Genomic DNA, 24,709 nt, shown 5'->3' on the forward strand with positions numbered 1-24,709 from the left:
ACGCTGTAAATAATGTTAATGTCCTAAGTTAATCATTTGTTCACCCAAGAAGATGGGTTTCACATACATAAATCCTTTTTTAATCTTTATATTGATAAATGTACTTTCTTTTAAGAAGTTTTTTTTTCAAGTATGCTGTGATACAAGTAGTTTTTTAACTTTTTGTGGGCGACATTGTTAGATTTATAAATATTATCTTCAAAAACTTTAGCCATTCAAAATAAAAGCTAGGGATCATTAATTCAATCAAGTGAAATGTTTTTATATGGTTCAAAAGCATAGTGCTAAATGTTTTGTTTATAACGAAAAAAAGTTACTCATACACCACAGTGACCTTTTTTTATGTAAGTAGGTTCTTATTGATAAGAGCCAGCAATCTTTAAACTTTATATCTTTTATATGCATTTTTAAAAGTTTATACTGGGGCAATTTTTGTTTATCTAATCTCACAAAAATACTTATTTTTATTTACAAAAAAATAACTAAGAACGCTCTTTTACAAGAATTTTTTGCATGCCACAAGCGCGTGGCTATAACTTGTCGGCAGCCGCAATAATATTTTTTCAAAAAATTCATCCCATCTGCTATTCAATAAACAAAATGTCTCAATAAACAGATTATTGAACTGAAATGAATTTAAAATGACAAATTTATAGAGAGAAGTCGTATAAGTTTTATCTGCCGCCATCATCACTATGACGCCGTTTTCATTTTTTTTTTTTTTTTTCAAATTATGTCTATCTGAGAAAAAGATCTGATACAATATTTCTTGAGCCGACTGTAAATTGAAATATAATTTATATGCGAAATCTTTCTCATATATCTACCACATTTTAACCCCAAAAATACACAAGTATTAGTAAACCGATTATAAACAAATGACAAATGAAACTAAACGAAATTGGCGTTGATTTTATAATTAATTTTGGTCGTTATCCAAAAAATTAAATACACACAAAGATTCTGAACAAAAAAAATACATTAACTTTTGAACTGCAAGAGGTAAACCACCCTCTAGATTTTTTCGTTTTTTTTTTTTTTTTGTTACATGAAATGTGGCAAAATGTAGAACACAGGATGTTCCAAAATATTTACTTGGTCAAAATTGTATTCGAAAAATTAGCACACATATGTACATATGTATGTATATAAAAGGAAGCCATTAGTTATTTCAAAATAAGAGGTCAAGTTCATGGTCTGATTTTTTTTATTCAATTTAAAAAAAAAAAAAAAATGCCATCGGTTTTTATCTTTTCGAGTCTAACAAATGCCCCAGTTTTGAAAAAAGAACAATAAAAACGTCCTATTTTCATAAAATGTCCAGGATATTAAAAGAGCAAAACGAATATTGAAATTAAGTCGGCTTTTTACTCGAAACTTGTTCAATATTTAATTCACAAAAAAATTGTTTTTAACAAAAAATAAAATGCACGACTGGGGCCGCACGTACTTGCTCTTGTAGTTCAAAGCCTTTTTATGTTAGCTTACTTGTAGGTTATTAAAGCTGCCTCTATATACATTTTTAAGAAATTTGGTTGATGTAGGGGAAGAGCCGGCATGGAGGCCAAATGTTAGTTAAATAAAAATTTTTTTTATTTTACTTGACTTTTTTGAAAAAAACTAAAAACGCAGTTTTACTGCAATTACTTTGAATATTACGTATGCAAAATTTTATCAAAATCCTTAGAGCCATTTTTGAGAAAATTGCAATAACTCCATAATGATGTACGGGAAGAGCCGACATCCGCGATTTAAAAAAATGTAAAGACCATATTTCCACTATCCGTATTTTTTGAGAAAAACTAAAAACGCAGTTATTTTAGAACTATATACAGCATTACGTGTGCTAAATTTAATCGAAATCGTTAGAGCCGTTTTCGAGAAAATTGCAATAACTCGAAAATTTTGTATGGGAGGTATACGTTCTAAGCGAGATATTAAAAAACAAAAAAAAACCAACCTTGGAAATTACGAAAAAAACATCCATACCAAATTTCAAGAAAATCCGTATACTCGTTTAGGCTGTAGCTACTTGTACAGATGGACGCACGGACGCACCGACGCACCGACGCACAGACCGACGGACGTCATGACGAAACCCACTTTTTTGGGCTTCTCCATCATCGTAATGTTAGTTTTGATTAAAACCTCGAATTTTTTTTTTTACACGAAACCAATACTTGCCCTATTGAGCAAGTAAAAAAACTATCAATGTAAAACTGTGCACCTTGTGTTTTCTAAGTTAATTTTTTCCAAAAATAACTAATGATGTATTGGCACATGGATACCCGAAAAAGTCATTACAACATTACTATCGCGTTCCTCCCTAGAGCAACAGCCAGCCAGCCAGTAAAATTCAAAAGCGAGTACATTAAATCTGAGCGACAGGTATTGGCGGTCGCCTGGAAAATGGCCAAAAAAGTTTCAAACATCCCACATAGACACAATCAAACACACACACATTTTACCATTTTTAATATATTGTTTTACTTTAGTTTTTGAACAGTTTTTTTTTCAGATTTCGATAAGAAATACATTTTTAAAACCAAAATATCTGTTTTCTTTTTATTTACATAAAAAATTCATCCATATTAAGTGGTTATTCGGGTTTAAGGACCAAAACGACACTTTTAACCACTTTGTGTCCTTGAAATTCGATTTACATTTTTGCAAATGCCTTGAAGAAAAATAAACAAAAAGACATGACCGGAAGCTGAAGAAGAAAAAAAAAGGTCAATACACAAACGAAATGGCAAGGAAATATTTTTTTTTGCTTGCTTCTGTGTGTGCCAAAGTTTATTTGAGTTGAAATTGAAAAATCAAATTTGAATTTTCCATTTTAACAATTTTACATAAAAAAATAAAAAAAAAACTTCGATATTGTTGAAAAGCTACATTTCCATTACCATTATGATAAATAAACATTTGAAAAACCACCTTCTTGTCTGGATCGTTTGTGATGGGGGAATCTTAAATTCATACGAATTTAACTGCCTTGTGGATGTTTACTTTTACTCGATGTTATTATCCTTTCCATTACAAGTTATTCCTATCAGCACAGAAGTGGCATTAGTGTGCTAGCGCGGCTTCTTCACAGTGGTGTCTGCCAACGACTGGACGAATTGTTTTCATTTCTCATGTTTTTTTTTTCCCCCAAAAAGCAGAAAGATAACTTCAAGGATGTTTTTTTGAAGGAAGAAAGAAAAATTCGGGTCAAAATTTATGAGAATGTATAGCTCTAGATTTCTACTACCTTTCTAAATTTAATTCAGCTATAAAAACAAAAGAAATACATAGAATCATAAAATCGTCTAGAAAGGATAAAAGGATTGCTTTTATTGCAGCAAGTTGAAAATGTTTGCACGGAGGAGGATAAAACGATGATGGGAAGGATAAAACATGTCTTAATGCATCTAAAGTGGAGAAGGCATTCATTTTTTATTTCAACACGAACATAGATTGTGGTAGAAATATAAGAATAAACGCAAATTGAAAAGGCATTAAGTCATAAAAACGGTTTTAAAAAAAATTGATCATTGTTTGAATACCATGAAGGAGAGGAGGGATTTTATTTTTAATGCTCGTTTACTTTTTAAGTCGGATGAAGATTGCTATTCAAATATAAAACCCATTTTATAAATTGTTGGTGTTGAGATTACTGAAAGTGGCTAAGGAACATAAATCATATGGGAGCTTTTAAATAAGATTACCGGTGTCCTGACGATAGTTATATTACTAGGAAATAAGATTAAAACGGTTACCATTTCTCAGAGGATTAGTGAAAAAATATTGGAACTAATTCCTCTGATATTCAATTTAAGATTATTTTTCAGTCTTATTCTCAAATATGAAATACGATAGAAGTTCAAAAACTTATGATGAATACTTATTTTTTTTCGTTTTCTTTAAGACCAAAATTAACGGTATTTGTCATCAATTTTAGAAAAGTATTATTTTCTCAAAAATGATCTTGTTAAAAAAATCAGATGTAAGTTTTGAAACCATGTCTATTTTTTAAAGTTTTTTTTTAATCCTATATTTAATGATGTTTATTAATTGTATAACCCATAGATTTTTTTTTTAATTTAAATTCTGAATCTCTCTCAAAAGACTAGTACAACTCAAAAGCGTTTATTAAGTTTAAATTGAATTTAGAAAAACTGAATTTTTGAGTTTTTGAAAAAAAAAAAATAAAATATTTGATTCAATATTTCTGAAATTTTGGTTTAAATTTGTAATATTCTATTTTTCCAAAAGTTAGTTTTTGAAAAAAAAAACTTATACCTAACGATTTTGAAATTGTTTTCAAAAAGTTACAAAATATTGTTTTAGTTACTTCATTTTTATGTTTAAATCAAAATGCTTTAAATTGTTGGTTTTTGAAAAGAATATAGATATAATTTATACCACCTTCTGACTACTCATATAATCCTTCTGGATAAGGAAAAAGAAATGTTAACGTCAAAATTTTTGGGATTAACATCGTGAGATATCAATGCTACTGGCAATCCTAACTACTGTGTTAAAGTCTTACAATAAATAAAGAACATTTGGAAGGCTAAAAACTGTCAAAAACAGAATTCCATACTAAAGAGCTGTGATTTCTGTGGGCCCTTTAAATCCTCCTAAAGAGTTTTTATTTAAACGGCTTTCAAGGTTGGTTGGGAAATATACAGAGAAAAATAGACCACATAAAATAGAACAAAAACAATAAGATTTCTCTATAGTTTTCATCCAAGAAGGAAACCATATTAAAATAATCGGGTTTTCCTTATTGTTTTAAAATCTGCAAAAAAATAAAAAAAAAGATGACCAGGCTGGGAATCGAACTGGAGACTTCAACCTTACCTTACCACCTGAACCAACCTGCCATGAAAATATTGATCGCGATTATTGTTCTAGTGCTAAGTTGCAAAAAAAATCAACTTTTCAGTCAAATAATAAGATTTTCTCTATAAAAATAATAAGAAATCTTCTTAAAAAAACCTTATTAATCGTTGATTTTAATAAGATTTCCTTATGAAATGTATGGAAGGTAAAACAATATGGCAATCTGTTAGTTTTTAGCGGGTCATATTTTTCTCTGTGTAGACAATAGATTGCTTAACTTATAAACTGGAAATGACTGAAAGGACTATTAGTCCAGTGCATTTATGATATTCATATATGTGCGACCCCGCAGTTTGTACCACCCCCAAATTTTTTTTGCTCATTCGATAGAGAATTGGCTGAATATCATTACCCTAATTTTTCGCACTCGCGAAATTCACCTTTTGGCCGCCATCTTGAATTTTAGTTTTTGTTGAATATATCGATTTCTATTTATCCTACATAAAAGTTGTGAATACAAAAAACGTAGGCAATTGAATTTCGCGTCTTATATATTATATTATTTTTATATTTAAGCCTCTTCATTGCGTTAAAAAGGGGTATTTTTTAACAAAAAAGTATTAATAACTTTATCAATAATAGCGATAGAAAAAAAGTTGTATAGCAGAGTTGTAGAGAATTTTAAGGTGAGAATAATCTTATCACGGAAGGTTTTTTCATAATTTTGATAAAAAGTGCTCAAAACTTTAAAATTGTCACTTTTTTCTGTTTTTTTTACTTTGTTGGCTTGTAACTTTTTTAATATTCAGAATATCGAAAAAGTGTTCTTAACATAAAAGACGCGAATTGCCTACGTTTTTTGTATACACAACTTTTATGTAGGATAAATAGAAATCGATATATTCAATAAAAACTAAAATTTAAGATGGCGGCCGAAAGGTGAATTTCGCGAGTGCGAAAAATCAGAGTAATGATATTCAGCCAATGCTCTATCGAATGAGCAAAAAAATTTTGGGGGTGGTACAAAATGCTAGGTCAAATTATAAATGCACTGGACTATATTAGCAATTTAATTTTCTGCCTATTTTAGCTTTGCAAGTTTAACTTGAAAATCTAAAACACCTTCCAATAAAGCATCCATATATTTTGGACCAAATCAATATACAAAATGTCATGTAGCCTCTTGCAATAAATGCCAAAAACCTCTTTCAAGTTGTCCTAACATAGTCGTAGCAAGTTGACTGATAACACCTAAATCCTATTAAAGACGCGTTGACATAAACCGAAACCACTTTGCCATTGGCTTTTTTAATCTCGCAATCCCCGGTAGGAATTCACTTTGACTATTTTTTTTTTTTGTTGCGACCTCAATTCCGTTAAAATGTTTGGCTTTTATCTATTTTTCAGAGTCTACGAAAAATGTCTCTGTATTTCTTTTTTTTAACACCGAAATTAATGGTCCAACCGCTGGATTTAATAAACTTCGTAGTTTGCGGAATAGTTTTTTGTTATGATTTTTTTATAGTAAAAATCTTTTATAGCAGTTTAACAACGTTAAATCAAAGCTTACAATTATAATCCACATGAAAACTCAAAACCAGAGCTGGGGGTCTTAAGCCTTAGAAATTCATCTCATTTCTAATTCATTTGTCTCAGAATAAATAAAACTCCTTTCCTCCTTCACAATCAAAAGTTTTCCACTAAAAATATTATAATATCTTATTTTTTGTTGTCTAACATCACCGACAAGTGTACAAATTAAGGAACCTTTCTAAATATCCTTTTGTTGATTGATCCTTATTATTATTGATAAGCCACACAAAAAAAAGCAAATTACCATTTTCGATTCTATATATTCTTTTGTTGTTCATCTTTCGCAGAGAACAAATTGAAACCGCTCATGATTTATTTATATACTTTAACACTTGAAAAGAACACCAAACTCATAAATCTCTTTACTTTGGTATTTATGGCCTTTAGTCTTGGTGGGGCCGGATGAATAAATTCTTTTCTTTTGCTTCAAAAAATTATTAAATAAAACACGCACCTTTTTTGTCCAAAACAAAAATCAAACCAAAAAAAAATTACAAGACCCAAAAGTATAATGCTTACAAATTATTCTATTTGCAATGAATTTATTAAAAGCTTTTGGGTCAGATGCTCAGACAAAGGTACATCACCAAAAAACAACACCACACTAAACTCTCGTCTCTGTTCTTATCCGTACTTATCCGGAGTATTTCCACCCCCGCATTCCATTATTCGATTCTGAATATTATATTATTGTTTTTTTTTTCCACAAGACTGAAGTCTATTTTGCTCATTGAATTAAATAGGGAAATTCAGGTGGAAACAAATGGTTACCAATATACGCAGTGTATCCGTATAACGTTTTGCATAATTTATATTACAAACCTGGTATATCCTTACGCCACAGAGAGTGTTTTCGGTACATATTATTGTTATGTAAGTTTTATTGAGAGATCAGAGAGGGTATCAGGTGGGGTTGATTTTGGGGGAAGCTTTAATAGCTTTAATTAATTACCATGCTTAAGGTTTATTTCGAAGCAATGAACAGGGTAAAATGTGCTCAATTCATTAAGATGCTTTAGAACACAAAGATAATATCAAAAGGTGAATATGAAATTTATATTTATAATACTAAAACATTGATTTAAATTACTTGTACGAGGGTATATTTTCATAAATAAATTAGATTGTTAATCTAAAAGGGAATTTGCTTGATAGATTTTCAGAAAAGAAAGGAAGGAAATGTGGAATGTTTATCACTTAAGAGGGTTTTTTTCTGGGGTCTTGTGGCAAGTAAATATGAGATGAGCAATCACTTGACTGTGATGGAAATTGATTTAAAATTTATAATCGAAATAATAATTTTCTCTGTATGACTCAGTGTTTATTGAAGAATGTTAAGGATCTGATTTAATTGCCGTGGGTGGATTATATATTAATCCAGTAAGTGTAATCAAGCAGAAGCTATTTTGTGGTGGGATATAGTAGATTTATTAATGAAAATATAAGCTCTATATAATAGGGTTTACTGATAACACATCAAAGTAAAAGGATTTGTTAATTTAAATAAAGGTTATGTTTGTTTGTCTTTTTTAACATTGTCTGTTGTTTTAAAAAAGTCTAATCTTAAATAAATTATTCATAAAACCTAACAAATCTGTTGAAATCAATTAAAATGAGCCTTTTTATATCCCAAAACTCTGCACTAAACTTTTGGTATATTTTTCTGTGTTTTTTGACTATAGCTTCATTTTAGCTAACTATGACATAAAAAAAAGGAGATTTGGTAAAATAATAGGTATGAAATTTTAGTCTAAAGACGTAAAACAATGAAATGAGGTCATATTAGCGACGAGTATAAGTAAAAAAATTGTTCAGTTTTTACTTACTTCTTTATATTAAGTTCTACCTTATCACACTTTTTTAAAACAAATTACTCTTTTGCAAATCAAATCATCCCTCTAGAATATACAAGCTTTTTACGTAAACTTCATATAAGTACTTATAATTTTCTTTTCATTGCACAAGGAAAAAAAACTTCAAAAAATGTTTGCAAAATTGGAAAAAACCGAACAAGTATTTCTTGTATCTATTTCTCGTACAACAAAAAATTTAATTTTTTTTAAATATGGATCATAATAATAACAATCCAATACCTAACTAAAACGATTTTGTACAAAAATTTTGCATGAAGGTGGCCAATGCTTATTAGAAAGTTTAAAATATAGAAAAAAGATTACGCAGGTTAATTTTTTTTTTTTTTTTTTTCAAAAATACACGTATTTTTTTGAACAAAATCGGTTCTTTTTTGGTCACATCGCAAGTACCGTTAATTTTTACCAAAAAAAAAATAAATTTCAGCTCTAGGAAATAATGAATTTTCAGTGAATTAGAAAATTTTGAAAAGTAAAAAATGTTTTTATATTTTTTTTTTTTTAATTTTACCTCGAATATCTTTAGAATGGTAAGATTAATGAAAAAAGTTATTAAGACCTTTTCTGTGGAACGATATATTTCCTACAAAAATATGTCTTGCGCGTTTGATTATAATCAATCGATTATAATAATTATTATAATTTTTCAATTTGTTACAAAATTAAGAACAAAAAACGAATTTTTAAAGATTTTCTCGATTTTTGGACCTCAAATATCTACTAAACGGTTAGATAAACGAAAAAAGTGTAACAGGAGATTTTTGTAGAGCGTTCAATTTCCTACAAGAATATGTAAAGAAATTTGTTAAAAAGTAGATTTTTTTTAGTAGAGGCTTGATGTAAAAATGGAAAATTGCGAAGCGGGGGACCATTAATATTAAGAGCTCATATTTGGGGTGTATATTCTAGAGGTGCCTAGCAATCGATTTTACGGTGTCCCAAATCAAAAAAAAGAATTTTGATTTTTTTGACCCACCCTATTACCTATGTTTTTTTTTTTTCGAAAAATCAAAATTTCTAATACGAACCGTTGCATTTTTTTGAAAATTTGTTTTAAAGTGTTTAATAAATTTCTCAACAATGGCGTAGCATGTTCGAAATTTCCAAAATTTTCAAATAATACATTTTAGGATTTTTTAAGAAGATTTTCTTAAATTTTGTTCTTAGGCTGTCGTTGAATGATTTTTTTTTTTTTTTGAAATGAAATACCAGTTTTTTTTAAGGTTTTTTAAAATAAGAATAATTTAAAAATCATTTTTTCTATTTTTTTACTCCTGTTTGTAATGCGAATTAAATTTTATAATACCTAAAATTAATTTTTTAAAAAGTGAATTTGATTTTCAAAAGCCTGAATTCGGCTTTCAAAGAAATAAACTTCATATGCAGAACGATAAACTGAATAGTATATAACTGTATATCAAAGAGTGAAGTTAACATTTTTTAAAACGTTAATTTAAAATAAAAACAGTTTTTTAAACATATTTCTAAATAAAAATAAAATTAATTTAGTGCTCTATTTTTTTTTTATTTAACATTAATGTACATAATATTAAATATTTTTTTCTTAAAAGATAATTGGGAAATTTATCGTAAAAAAAATTGTTAAATATTAAATTTAAGCTAACTTACCTTTTTGTTGCTCTTAAATACTGCGCACTTAAATTTATCGGTGCTAGAATCTCGGGCAATATAACTAAATATTTTGAGATCGCTACTATCATGTGAAACATAAAATATCCTATAAATTGGATGATATAGAAATTCTTCTGGTTCACTATTCCATTGTTTTTTCTATTAAAAAAAAATTAAAAAAATATTCATTCAAAAAAATTAAGAAAAAAATTATTAAAACTTACTTTTCTTCTTCTTTTTTTTAATAATACTTTTACTCCATCCACCGATACTGTTATTGTGACTTTTTTCTTCTTTTCATTTCGTACTTTATAATCGTACTGAAAGTAAAACAAAAAAATAAAAGAATTAACATAAGAACAAATATAATTTGAAAAACATCTTAATTTTTATGTTCCCACAAAAGTTATTAAAAAATCAATAAGTAATCCTTAAAATTCTTGAAAAATAATAAATTTCCCCCAATAACCGCTCATCACCACAACCCAATCCAAAATCAAAGATGAAAGGTATAACTTCCAATTTAATTTACAATTAAGGAAACGAAAAGAACCCCAAGGATCCTTAACTGCAAAACTTATAAACAAGTCACCGATTCCTCTTCGCCTTCATCAATCATATAAAAACAAGAAAAAACAAACCTTCGATGAACATTTTCAATAGAAACACCAAAAAAGTAGGAGCATTGTCAATTATAACTTATTGTAAGGTTATTTCTCCTGGGCGCCATTTACAATAATTTGCATAATCACTTGAATTCTATTCTTTGCTACCGCACAGAACAGCCAGCACCCAAAAACAGGGTTAACAAAAAATAGGGTTCAAAGTTATGTTGTGTGTGGTGGTGTTGAAAAGAATAAGGAAAAGGTATAGCTAATGACCTTTTTCAGTAGCGCATTAATATCGGTAAGGGCCATTTTAAAAGGTGTCTGTTATCAGGGGGTAATTCCGTACCACTTAGGTTATTTATTTTAAAATAGGCTTCCATTCTCTGCTTTACCCCAATAAAGTTATTATCATGCTCCTCTAATGTATGCCTGTTTGGAGAGTAAATTTCTATGAGAAGTTTCGTATCTATGAATTTTATATCAAAAAGAACCTTAATTTATTGCTAAACTTTTTTTTACAACAATCTCAAAATGGAAATGGCTTACTCTTCTATCTCTTCCATTCAAACAAAAAAAAAAAGGAGAACACGAAAAACCTACCTACATATCCATTAGAAGTTTCGTAGTAATAAAATTTGTTTCTAGCCCGAATTGAATGTGAGGGGGAGCAAAAAAAATGTTTTCAAACTTTTACTTTTGTTTTCACAGATTAAGCTTAAAAGATCCTTCGCTTGAATGAGTTTTATAGGGGCGCTATATGGTAATTGAGGGCGGCAAAAAAAAAGTGTTACTCGCACAAAATGGAACTCTGTGTGTGTTTGAAAGGGTATTTCCATTCCCTAACCATCATCATACCAAAAATACCATCGCAGACAGATAGGTAGAATATGTGATGAAAGTGTAATGCGAACATATATTACAACACGGGGATTATTTTGCAAATAAGTTGGAATAAATTACTTAAGCAAGCTTTTTAACTCGGAAAAGTTCAAACACAGAGCAAGAGTAGATTCTAATTTACAATGCGAATTCATTCCGTTCGGGGGGTATGTTTTCAGAATACATTATGGCATAGCATTATACTTTTGGGGGCTGGCTGAGATGGGTAATAACCAGAGAGAGACCAGGAAAGAGCGGTTTTTGATGGGGATGGATTTTCTAACATGATAGGGGCAGTTAAAACTTTTATGCTTTTATGAAAAGTGTTATCTTTCAGTTGTTTATTGTATGAGAGATGGTTTCGTTGCTGTTGTTGGTTCAAATTGTTTTTCATTCATTTATATGGATTGGTATTAGTATGTATAAGCTTTTTCCTCGAAGGAATAGTTAAAAGTTATTAAATTTCTATATGCAGCAGTCAGAGCAGTCTATAACAGACTGACAGCAGTCAAAATATTTCGAGGCAACTAAACCCTCGCCTGAAATTTATCTTGTAGACTAGAATCTGCATTACATCTTAGAATCATCAAGGTCATACAAACTTTGGTGGAAAGCATTAGCCCTGTAGCTGATTTAAAGTGAATAACTTCTTAAGGGTTCACCTAAACTCAAAACATATTCGTTAAAATTTTTAGTTTGAAAAAAAAAAACATTAAAACTTAAGCTTTTCTAAAAATAATACAAAAGCTTTGTCCTTGGCAACTTAAGCGGATCAACAGTAGATATTGCGTGAAAAGAGATAAACCACCAAAAAAAGGGATTTGAAATTTAAACGTCATTATGCAATGAAACGAAAAAAAATCGAGATTTATTTCATTAGAATTCGGAAACTTTATACCCAAAAACAAGTCATAGGAACCATATCTTCCTTATTTCAAGTCGAAATATTAAAATCTGTGCACGGAGAAAATAAGGCATAAAGTCTCAAGTTGAGGTTCTTCTTAAAGGCTTGGCCACACCGGAGGGTATGCGGTAGCGGTACGGGTAGAGGTAACGGTACTTGTATGAAAAAAATTCCAAACTGACATATCAACGTTCAGATGTAGAATTTTTTTCATACAAATATCATTACCGCTACCCGTACCTCTACCGCATACTTTCGGTGTGGCCAAGCCTTAAATCCGATCTTCTTAAAACCATAACATTTCTAATAAAAATAAATACCTAAAATCCATTTAAATTCTGATACCTTTTCTCCATGTAGACTATCAAATGCTTTTTTTTACCAAAATTAAAGGTAATTTCCTTATATGAATAGAATTAAAAATGCTGTTTTTCTCGAAAACTTCTTTTTTTTAACATTTGGTCCATTAAAAAAAAAAACATTTTTTTAGTTGTTATTAACGACACTTTTAATAAAACTGTTTTCTTGATTTCTTGTAAATAGCAGTACCGATACCGATGTCAACGAAATAATGGACATAAAAAATTAAATTTCTAAATAAATTGAATGTTTTCAAAAATTAAGTTTTCAAAAACAAAATGGAAATTTCTTTTAAATTCAAAAATAAAGCTTTTAAAAGTTTTGGTTTGGGACCATAATTTATGCCAAAATTTGGATGCACAAGTTCAGCTTACCATAATTCTATATTCTTAAATTCTGGACATCCATTTTCAAAATTCTGTAATAAACTATTTTTTTTTTCCATGTACATAATTTTGGCATACAGAATTTTAAAGTTTGCAAATTTTTGAATACTAAAATAATAGAATTTTGAAATGCAGAGTTTTAGGTTTGCAAAATTTTGAAATGCAGGATTCTTAATACATACAATTTTAAAATACAGAATGATAGAAAAGCAGAAGTGTGTGCATACAGAACTTTCGAACTTTCGCTTTCCTGAAATAGTTGCTTCATTTTAAAATTTAAGATTACGTTCTAAGAAAATTTTAGTTGAAATCGGTTAAGTTGTTTTAAGTTTTTAAAAACACTTTGCAAAGATGTTCTTAAAATTTTCCAAGGACTTATTTATAGTTTTATCCACCTGCTCTTACAGTCAATTCAAACAAAATCCAATCAAATCAAATGTGTGATTCAATAAATTTTTCATTAATTTATTCTTCAATTTTAAATTCATTACTAAAGTCCCAGCTGATTTAAAGTCCCACACATTCACTTTATAGAATTCCCATTTACATAAACTAAAATAAGCCAAAACCAACAAACATAACAAAAAAAAAATAAATAAAATTTGAATTGCATTTTGCCATTGTTTTCGTGTGGACAAATTCAAAGTACCAACTTGTCAGTCAAGGATGTATATATAAATCATGAACAAATATTTGTTATCCAGTTTGTCACAATACTTCCTCAACTGAGCGTGACAAATGTGGGGATTTTCATACTTGACTGCCATTTACTGGGTGCATCATCACGTATAATATTACTGGTACTATAACTGACACTAGGATACTGACTTTAGTTTGTCTGTCTATTCACTCAGACAAACAAAGCTCTTCTATAGTCAAATGTGTGTGTTGTATATGAATGAGCATAAAAAGGGATATTTTATCCTTTTGAAAATTCTCATTAAAGTTTTATATGTTCGCATGACATTTGCATACAAAGCGATTTGGTTTTTTTGTTGTATATGTTCGTATGTATGGAATTGGAAACAAAAACGAAACGTATCCTGGATGCCCATCAACCATATATACCGCCCACTTTACCACACCACATCTTTACTGTGTGTAGTTATGCATAGTTTGACTCAACAAGTCTCTGAATAAAGTGTATTTATGTAGGAAGTTATGCCTTGGATCGGATATGGATATCCAATATGGATGATGCTTTAGCCATGAGCATGGATATGATATTCTAGAAGAGTAAGTAATTGGTATACATGAAATGTGATAGAGTTAAAGTGTAATAGAATGGGAGTTATCCTTTGGATGAAGATTTAGAGTCGAAAAAGGAAGAGCAATTTGGAAGAAGTCTTTTTTTCTTTTCTTTTTTCTTTTTGTATATTCGATTGAAGGAAATGAAATTCTTTTAGTATAGCTCCCATGGGAGTAATCCCAAGTGAGCGCATGCAAACATGATGGGCCAGGTTTATAGGTTAGAACTTTACCATATCAAGTTTGGAAATTTATTACTTGGATTGTTACAGGACGTGATAAAGAGATTCTAGGAGTCATTGGGTTTTGATAGAAAAAATCAATCTTTACAAAGTTGCAAACTTGGGTGTTTGGTAGTTACACTTAAAAAGTGAAAGTCTTAAGAATTTGAAAGCACTTAATAAAAACTCTTACTTAGAATCATAAAACTTGAATTTTTTTCGCCAGAACTTAAGGAAGAGAGAAAAGAAGGCCGAAAAAATAGCACATATGCTTTTGACTTGCAAAAATTTCAATTTCAATTTAAAGAAGTCTACAAAATAGTAAATAGTTTTTGTTTGAAAAACTCTTTTTTAATTTGGTATTTTCAAGTTCAATTTGAACCAACGCAACGTTTCAGGGAAGGAATAAGTTATATAGAAAAGGAAGCTATCGAATGCAGTACCCCTCGATGGTTATGATATCAGACATATTTTTAGAAGTGCTGCTCCTTGCAAAAAAATTGGAAGCCTCCAGGAGTACCATTATTATGAATTTTAATTTTTTTCAAAAAGGTTCAACTTGTAAATTATACATGCAAATGTTTTCAATTTAATAGATATTAATTTATGTAATGTAACTTTAACATGAACACTAGTATTAATTTCACAAGTAGACAAGTAGGTGACCATTGTAAATTTTACAGCGTATCATACTGATTAGCAAATCATTTCGTATTGGTTTGACATGGTTGGCAGTTTTAATTGGACAGCATACTTTAAAGTACAAAAAATGTATGACATGATAATAATATTAAAAACTAAAAAAGGTCTTTTAATATACCAACATGATAATTGGTTAATTTAACAGGATTTTACTTCAGATGTTATTTCAGAACTATTTAAACAGAAAAACAAAAATGGGAACTGCATTCACCGAAAAGTCATCAAGCTCCCTTAGAATGAAGATCTGAAGCAGTACAATAAATGCAGAAGGCTTTCAGTGCTACCTGAATTAATCATTTTAAAGTGTATGCTAAAAGTGCAATTCCATCAGAAACTAGGGCATTTCTGTTCTCGATATTCTTTAACCAACAACGCTTTGAAACGTTTTGAAAGAACACAGTCCACAAATTTTTTATTTTTTAAACCAAAAGTGGTAGGTGAATACTTTTATTTATTTTAGTGATCCATATTTTTCTGTCAGTGAGTCAGTCAATTTTCTGTGATTTTTGAAGTCGTGTGAAAATGTCGAAAATTACAATAAAGAAAATACAACTTGTGACAAACAATAAGGACTTGCATGAATTTCGCTAAGCATCCGAATCCCCGGATTCAGGTTTTGGTCTTTTAAAAATGAAAATAGTTTTGGTTTTTTTTCTCTGCCAGATTGGAGCTTTGAACATACATTTCCACTAAAACAGATTAAAATATTTTTTTAGAAAAAACTCATCATCTTTCTTTTTGTTATTATTGTTTAAATACGTAGGTTTTGCTTAAAGTAAAGCTACAAAACAGTAAAAAAGCTATGGTTTTTTTAATAAGAATGTTTTTCATTAGAATACACATTTACTTAGAAGCAAAATTTCAAAATTATAAGGAAAAATAAAAAAATATAAAACGCTGATCAAAAAAAAAAAACAATGAAAATCATTTGAAAACTCAAAACAAGAGAAAACTAATTAACAGACCCCAAGTCAAAATTGTTTTTTTTTCATTAATTTTATATAACAACATAAATGTTTCTGTCATTTAAGTTAATGAATGCAACCATCTGGAGTTATCATGACTTGCCATCATCATTCACATTCACAATCACTCTCTCTCTCTCTCTCTCTCTGGGTAGGTAAACCATTGACTTTTTAAATGAAACTCATTTTCTCTCCTCTTGAAAGAACAAAAACAATAAACATCAACATTCATTCATAGTTGAATGAGAAATGAAGCATCCTTTCCTCTTCTTTTTCCAAATGACTGATTAATATCGCAATGAAAAACACATTATTTGCACAGCATTCCATCATCAACGCTAATTAAACCCAATCAATTTTATCGCACATATAAACACATTGCAGGATGATAACCAACAGGACATCATAAGGATGAGTTTTAACCACATAACCTTAACGCTTCATCAGTTTGAATTCATTCAACATACGAGTATACATTCAACTGTACAGTAGCTCTCGGACAGAGATAACAGTCGTATCCTTATAATTATGAATTTTTTTTTAATTATTGTATTTATTTAATATTCATGAGAAAAGTGAATGTACCTTTCGGACAAGCTACTCCTGCCAAAATGAATAATTACACCACATAAATTCATCAACATAATTTTGGGTGAAATAAACATCAGTTCGTTTTATTATGACCAACCAGCAGGATTATTATACAAATGAGGGTGGCCCCCTCTTGAAAAATGATTTAATAAATGAATGCAGGCCAAAAAATCCAAAAAGTCCTTTTTTTCATCCTTCCTTCCTACTACTCAATTAAAACAAGAAATTAAAAAATAAACTACACCGGTACAAAAAACTGTCATCCTACGCTCCCTGAGTCCTGACCGCATTTCTCATTATTTCTAGCTTTGAATTGTATACAAAAAAATTAAAATGGAACAACGCAATTATACCAGAGATTAGCAAGCAAAAAAAAAATCTACATAAATTGTTAACTCAAATAAATTAAACTGAACTCCATATCTTCTAGCCTGCAGCTTGTTTTTTAATGAAATTATTTATCTAACTATTGCAGCTTCAGGACACAAATATAAAACAAACACAAAATGAAAATTTAAAAAAATGAGAGAAAAAAATATTTTTTTCTAATTGGACTTACCCGAATGCGACGCATGGCTTGGACGATCTCAGCTCGAGTGTTTGGCCGGGATACCTCTTCTGAGCCGATGTACTGCAATGAAATAAAAAAAAAAAACACATCGATCAATAAAAAAAAATTCAAATAAAAAAAACACACACTCATACATCATAACTATTTGCATGCAATCACACAAAGTGAGTCTTTTAGAAGAACAACAACAAAAAAATATCCTTGAATATCCTTCATATACAACAATGCAGCATCAATCAACAAAACAATTCAACGCTATTTCAATGGCACACACAAAAAAAAAGGATTCAAAATTGGAGAAAATCCTTTTTGTACACCAAAACCAACCCATCCATCATCCCTTTTTTTTCTGTTTGTTGTTAGGATTCTAAAGATCTTCCAGTTATAGAGAGTGAAGAACTGCAACATAGCGCTATAGAAATTGAACAAAAAAACAAGAGTTCTATGTTGTGAAGCTTGATTGTTATATACACTTTACCCAACCACTAGGGTATTGACAATCAAGTCAGAAACCTGTAAACACTCAAAAGCAAAGCAATTCGATTTCAAGGAGCTATGAAGTGGAGGAAATTCCTATTTATTTATTTTTGTTTTTTTTTTTTTTTTGAAGTGCAAGTTTGGTTTAAGGATTTGCTATTAAATTTTTTGGTTAGGTATTTTAGTTTGAAATTTTTCAAATGAAACACAACTTTAAGCAATTTGTTTTGAAATTTCATTTTATTTGTTTAACTAATGGAGAGTGGTTGAAGTTTGTGTTTTGGGAGAAAGCTGAGCTAACTATTAACTACTCTGGTGAACATTTAGTTTACTAATAGCCACTTAGGGATTATTTGAGCTTAAATTAGGTCACAAAATTCATTCTACTTCATGAAGATCTAAAGTCTAGTTAAATTGGAGGATTTTTTCTGCTGCTTACAATTTCAGTGCGGCTATATTATTTTTATCTAACCTAAGATTTTATACCATATCGCAATTCACTTCAAATTTGACATTAAGATTATTAAATTTCAAAAAATGCGCATACGCCACAGTGACCCGAAAAGTCGATACTTAATTTGTATCAAAAATCAAAGGTATGACCTTAAGACCTCTTTCAGGAAACGAATTTATGAAAGAAACAAGTCTTTATGACGAATGAGGACTTCACGGAGCAAAGAATATGACTTTCGGACCTCTTAAAGGATGCGAATTAAAGTCTTAATAACGAATCAAAATTTACGACGCAAAAAGTATGATCTTTAGACCTCTTTCAGGATGCGAATTTATGAAAGAAAAAAGTCTTCATGTAAAAAGTATAACTTTAAGACCTCTTTAAGGATGCGAATTCATGAGAGAAAGAAGTCTTCATGGTCAATCCGAACTTCTAGAAAGAAAAAGTATATACCTTAAGACCTCTTTCAGGATGCGAAATTATAAAATAAAAAGTCTTCATGTAAAAAGTAAAAATTTAAGACCTCTTTAAGGATGCGAATTCATGAAAGAAAAAAGTCTTCATGGTGATTCCGAACTTCTAGAAGCAAAAAGTATGACCTTAAGACCTCTTTCAGGATGCGAATTTATGAAAAAAAGTCTTCATGTAAAAAGTATGACTTTAACACCTCTTTAAGGATGCGAATTCATGAGAGAAAGAAGTCTTCATGGTCAATCCGAACTTCTAGAAAGAAAAAGTATATACCTTAAGACCTCTTTCAGGATGCGAAATTATAAAATAAAAATTCTTCATGTAAAAAGTAAAAATTTAAGACCTCTTTAAGGATGCGAATTCATGAAAGAAAAAAGTCTTCATGGTGAATCCGAACTTCTAGAAGCAAAAAGTATGATCTTAAGACCTCTTTCAGGATGCGAAATTATAAAAGAAAAAGTCTTCATGTAAAAAGTAAAAATTTAAGACTTCTTTAAGGATGCGAATTCATGAAAGAAAAAAGTCTTCATGGTGAATCTGAACTTCTAGAAGCAAAAAGTATGACCTTAAGACCTCTTTCAGGATGTGAATTTATGAAAGAAAAAAGTCTTCATGTAAAAAGTATGAATTTAAGACCTCTTTCAGGATGCGAATTTATGAAAGAAACAAATCTTTTTGACGATTGAGGACTTCACGGAGCAAAAAGTATGACCTTAAGACCTCTTTCAGGATGCGAATTTATGAAAGAAAAAAGTCTTCATGTAAAAAGTATGAATTTAAGACCTCTTTAAGGATGCGAATTCATGAGAGAAAGAAGTCTTCATGGTCAATCCAAACTTCTAGAAAGAAAAAGTATATACCTTAAGACCTCTTTCAGGATGCGAAATTATAAAATAAAAAGTCTTCATGTAAAAAGTAAAAATTTAAGACCTCTTTAAGGATGCGAATTCATGAAAGAAAAAAGTCTTCATGGTGATTCCGAACTTCTAGAAGCAAAAAGTATGACCTTAAGACCTCTTTCAGGATGCGAATTTATGAAAAAAAGTCTTCATGTAAAAAGTATGACTTTAACACCTCTTTAAGGATGCGAATTCATGAGAGAAAGAAGTCTTCATGGTCAATCCGAACTTCTAGAAAGAAAAAGTATATACCTTAAGACCTCTTTCAGGATGCGAAATTATAAAATAAAAATTCTTCATGTAAAAAGTAAAAATTTAAGACCTCTTTAAGGATGCGATTTCATGAGAGAAAGAAGTCTTCATGGTCAATCCGAACTTCTAGAAAGAAAAAGTATATACCTTAAGACCTCTTTCAGGATGCGAAATTATAAAATAAAAAGTCTTCATGTAAAAAGTAAAAATTTAAGACCTCTTTAAGGATGCGAATTCATGAAAGAAAAAAGTCTTTATGGTGATTCCGAACTTCTAGAAGCAAAAAGTATGACCTTAAGACCTCTTTCAGGATGCGAATTTATGAAAAAAAGTCTTCATGTAAAAAGTATGAATTTAAGACCTCTTTAAGGATGTGATTTCATGAGAGAAAGAAGTCTTCATGGTCAATCCGAACTTCTAGAAAGAAAAAGTATATACCTTAAGACCTCTTTCAGGATGCGAAATTATAAAATAAAAAGTCTTCATGTAAAAAGTAAAAATTTAAGACCTCTTTAAGGATGCGAATTCATGAAAGAAAAAAGTCTTCATGGTGAATCAGAACTTCTGGAAGCAAAAAGACCTATTTAAGGATGAGAAATTATGAAAAAAAAAGTCTTCTTGACGAATCAGAATTTCTAGTAGCAAAAAGTATGACAATATCGTGTCAGCAAATTGGCTATAAGTAAGATCTAAAAAAAAGTACGTATACACCCAAATGATCAACACACAGACTTCTATTCAAAAATTAGGTATATTCTTTAAAAAATTACATCATATTGTGGCGTTAACTGATGAATCACTTGTATTCTTATGTGTGATTAAATCAATTTTGGGTCTTAATTTGAAGGTCAACGGTCACTGTACTTCCAATTCATCATTAAATTTACCAATATGTCTGCCAAATATTGATCATGCCCCTCAATTAAAAGAAATAAAAAGACAAAAAAAAAAAACAAAAAACAAAACAATCAAAAGTTTAACATCCTTGAACAATTTATAATGCCAAGCCATTTGGCAAAAGAAAAGGAACTCTCTCAAAACCAAAAACACCACCCTGATGGGCGGGCTGGTGCAAATATCTATTTCAAGGATAATAATTGCGTAGATACAGACCTACATTAAAAATTTTATAACAGACGACACAAACAATGTGTGAGAATATGTGACATATCTGCAATTACCAGTGCATTGGTTCTGTCAACATGTCAAAGAAGTAGATCAGCCTCAGCCAGATCTCAGTGAAACAAGCCGAAAAATGTGTTTATATAAACAACAACGCCGAGATGCGCCGCCATTTGGTTGTTGTTTTTAAATTTATTCATTTTTGTTTTATTTCGGTTAATAGGTAAAATTTAATTTAATGAAACAGACAAATTGTAAAAGATGAAAAAAAAAATCAACTCATTCAATGCAAGTGGCGCGATGATGTCGACGACACGAGCCGCAGACCTAACCAACCAGCCAAGCCAGCCAGAAAAACCAAGTGGTTCATTTTTACATCTTTTGATGGGTAAAATGAGCTAAAAATAAAATTATTAACACTTAAATGTTTATTACAAGATTTTTATTTTACTGTTAAATACATTTTTGCTATTTTTGTTTTTATTCGTTTTTGTTATGTGATCGATCTCGAAAGGGGCTCGAAACACAACACAACACAAAAACAATCTTGTAAGTAACAACATCATGTTTGTGCTTTTAGCCAATCTTATAATTTATAGTTCGATGCCAAAAAATTTCTTGAAATAAAATAGTCTTTATTCCAAAAATACGTGATTTTTTAGAAAAAAATGGTTTTAAAATTGAACAGTTGTTGGCTATTACTTGTGATTTTATTATAATAGGAAGGAAATTTGTGTAACAGTCACTTATCACTTTTGTTCAAAGTGAAATGAAGCTGATGGTTTTGTTAGAAGCATTTTAAAATAAAGCTTTGAACAAGCTATTAATAAAATTAGAAAATTATATTTTATGACCTTTTAGTTAAACAATGAAGTCCAAATTTATAATTTTTGTAGAAATAAGCTTATCCTCTGGAAGGCCTTTAATATTACAAAAATATAAAAAAAAACCTTTACAAACCTTGGCTCGTAAAAATTAGGATGCATTTCAGAACAGGTACTTTCTAGCGAAATTATCAAACAAATTAGAAGAAATGTAAAAATTGGGTCTTTCACAGAGAGAAAATAATAAGGAATAACTTTACTTCTGGTAAATTCAACATTATTTCTGGTTCAATTTACCTTATTTATGGTACATTTTACTATATAATTATTAAATAGATTATCTCTGGCGTTATTTTTTTCTCCATATTGAGGCACAAAAGCTAAAATAAAAAATTAAAAAGCACTTAAATGTACTTTTTTCGAAGGACGTAATATCTTTGAATAAACTATATAAACTAACAATTAAAAATATTGATTCAAATATCAATCGTTTTTCGTTGCACGTTAGTTCTGGTTGTTTATTTTTTCAAATAAACACAAATTCATTATTATTACGTTCATCGTCCGTTTTCATTTCAAATACGTCATAGACCAAACTAATGCAACTTCAAGATCTTATATTTTACGCACTGAGTTCAAACTACTATACCACTTATCCGCCTTCATAAACATTATTCTAAATTAAGATTTTTCATTTCTTCAATTTATCAAAAGTTTTTCAATCTAAACTAGAAAGTGAAAGTCCGCCTTAGAATTTCTATGACGTCAATAGAATTAACAAATCCAAAAGATGTAATAGTTCATCGTGCCAACAAGATCTTGTTATGCCCTTTTTTTCTTATTTTAATTCAAATGCACTCTTTTTGTACATCTGCAATAGATCCATTTATCCAATAGAAAATTAAAAAAAAAAATCTCAAGCCCCGCAAACGTTAAAATTATAAATCACCATCACCCAAAAAAAAAAAAAAAAATCAAAATAAATAAAAACAAAATTTTGTTTTCAAAAATAAATCTACGCCATTTGGTGAGTTAAAAATAGCTCCATCTGTTGCAAAGATCTTAAAGTGTCCAAAGTACTTAATCTGCACACAGTTTTTAATGAAATCAACTTAAATTTAGATTTTTACTTTCAACTCACGTAATAAGGTGACAGAGAATATTGAGAGTGAAACTGTCATGCAATAAAGCTCACACGACACAGCACACCTCGTTTTATAATTTAGGGGGTGTCTGACGACACGACTTCTTGGCAATAGAAATGCATTTATCTATGAGTACTATATAATTAATTTAAGTGCGTACAGAGTTTTTTTATTTATTTATTTAATTTTGTTTTTATATTAACAAAAAAAAAAGTAGAACAAATAACATTCAAAAATAAACCGACACATCTGTTTATTTGGAATCACATTCGAAATGCAATTTTTTGTTTTGCTTTGGCTTCAGATAGATGTATGAGATTGATGATGGTGTACTTGCAGTAAAAGGGTGTTTTTTTTTTCTTATGAAAATTGTTCTTTAAGAAAATTTTTATTCCAAAATACTGAATTTTTTAGTAAAATTGTACTAAAATATCACAGGAAATAAGTTCCAAAGCTTTGTTTTGATAGGAACCTTTCGTTCTTTTGAAGCTTAGTAAATTTGGTAGACGTTATTTCTGACTGTAAAAATATTGATGGAAGCATCATTTAAAGTTAAAAAATAGTTTTAAAAATATATTTGAAAAGTTGTCAAAGTTCCTAGAATCGAAATGTCAAGATCAAATTTATTATTCTGTGACAAGTTGGTAGTGATATTTATGACTTCCACTCCCACACATTTATGTGTACGAAAAAACACCCTTTATCATGCAAAATATACAACCAAAATAAAAAGCAAAACAGTGAACAGTGGCATCGAGTTTTATTTATGAACCTGTTGGGTATTATACGAGTATGATAATCCAACAGAGCTCTCCTACCCCAGGGACAGACTATGAATCATTCATTTGATGTTTTTCCAATTCACCTGAAATTATTATACTTTTGTTTACATTCTGACATATTTTTAATACAAAGTTCAACATTATTAATAATAAACATTGTGTTGTGGTGTCATTTTTTTGTTTTTTCTTCCTTCCTTAAAAAAAAAATAAAATAAAAATATAACGTTTTTTACACACAAAGTTAAACCGTAGAGCGGTTTTTCCATTAATGATGATTAATAAGTAATCAGCTTAAAAATATAATTTTTTTCACTTGAAATGTTAAGGTCTTAAATTTGATTTTTGAATTAAAATTTTTAAATTGGCAAATGCTATAAAATATAAAAAAATAAGCATTTTAATGTTTCATATTTTTTAGATGCTTTTTTGATGTTGAAGAAGAAGTCTAATTCTTAGTCTTGCAAGAGTCCTTGAGAAGAAGTTATTTTTTTTAGTGGTCTAAAAGAACGAAAGAAATGGATGGCTGTAAATTGATCTTTAAAAGATGAAAATTTTGCTATCAGGCTTAAAAATAAAAACAACTAAGCATAAAAAAAGGAAGTAAATAATTTTTTAAAAGAAGTCATTGGAATTAATAAATCAATAAGAAAAAAGAAAGAAAACTAAATAAAATTCATAATTTGTTATGAATATAAATTTAATTTTACCTACATACGTAGTCCACTAAAACCAAGTTATAAATTTTATTTTAGTAAATTAAATGAATGGATAGGAAGCAATTAATTACTTTTTATGTAGAAAATAGTTTCAATTCGTTAAATTGCTTTAAAAAATATTGAAAATGTACCTAAATTTCAAAAAAAAAAACACACACAAAAAAAATTTAAGACATTTGATTTTCTGCATAAAATTTTTGGAAAAT

The 24,709-nt window shown here is 29.4% G+C and overlaps 1 protein-coding gene across 1 annotated transcript; it reads right to left on the minus strand.

The window, feature by feature from the left end:
• Positions 1-4,401: 4,401 nt before the first annotated feature.
• LOC129912761 (capon-like protein) lies at positions 4,402-22,532 on the minus strand. The gene is made up of 5 exons (XM_055991158.1): positions 22,491-22,532; positions 17,350-17,421; positions 10,178-10,246; positions 9,924-10,085; positions 4,402-4,434 (listed from the first exon to the last, which is right to left on the minus strand). Exons 1-5 carry the CDS (start codon positions 22,530-22,532, stop codon positions 4,402-4,404), a joined length of 378 nt encoding a protein of 125 aa, XP_055847133.1.
• Positions 22,533-24,709: the final 2,177 nt, after the last annotated feature.

This window comes from Episyrphus balteatus, chromosome 2 (assembly GCF_945859705.1).
Source record: "Episyrphus balteatus chromosome 2, idEpiBalt1.1, whole genome shotgun sequence".
Classification (NCBI taxonomy): Eukaryota; Metazoa; Arthropoda; class Insecta; order Diptera; family Syrphidae; genus Episyrphus; species Episyrphus balteatus.

Excerpts from the sequence above, each read along its gene's own strand:
- LOC129912761 (XM_055991158.1), bottom strand. The coding sequence starts at position 22,532 with ATGTTTATGAAGGCGGATAAGTGGTATAGTAGTTTGAACTCA. Across the intron at positions 17,422-22,490 it reads GGTATAGTAGTTTGAACTCA|TACATCGGCTCAGAAGAGGT; the intron begins GTGCGTAAAATA and ends ATTTCATTGCAG. Across the intron at positions 10,247-17,349 it reads AAGCCATGCGTCGCATTCGG|TACGATTATAAAGTACGAAA; the intron begins GTAAGTCCAATT and ends TTTTACTTTCAG.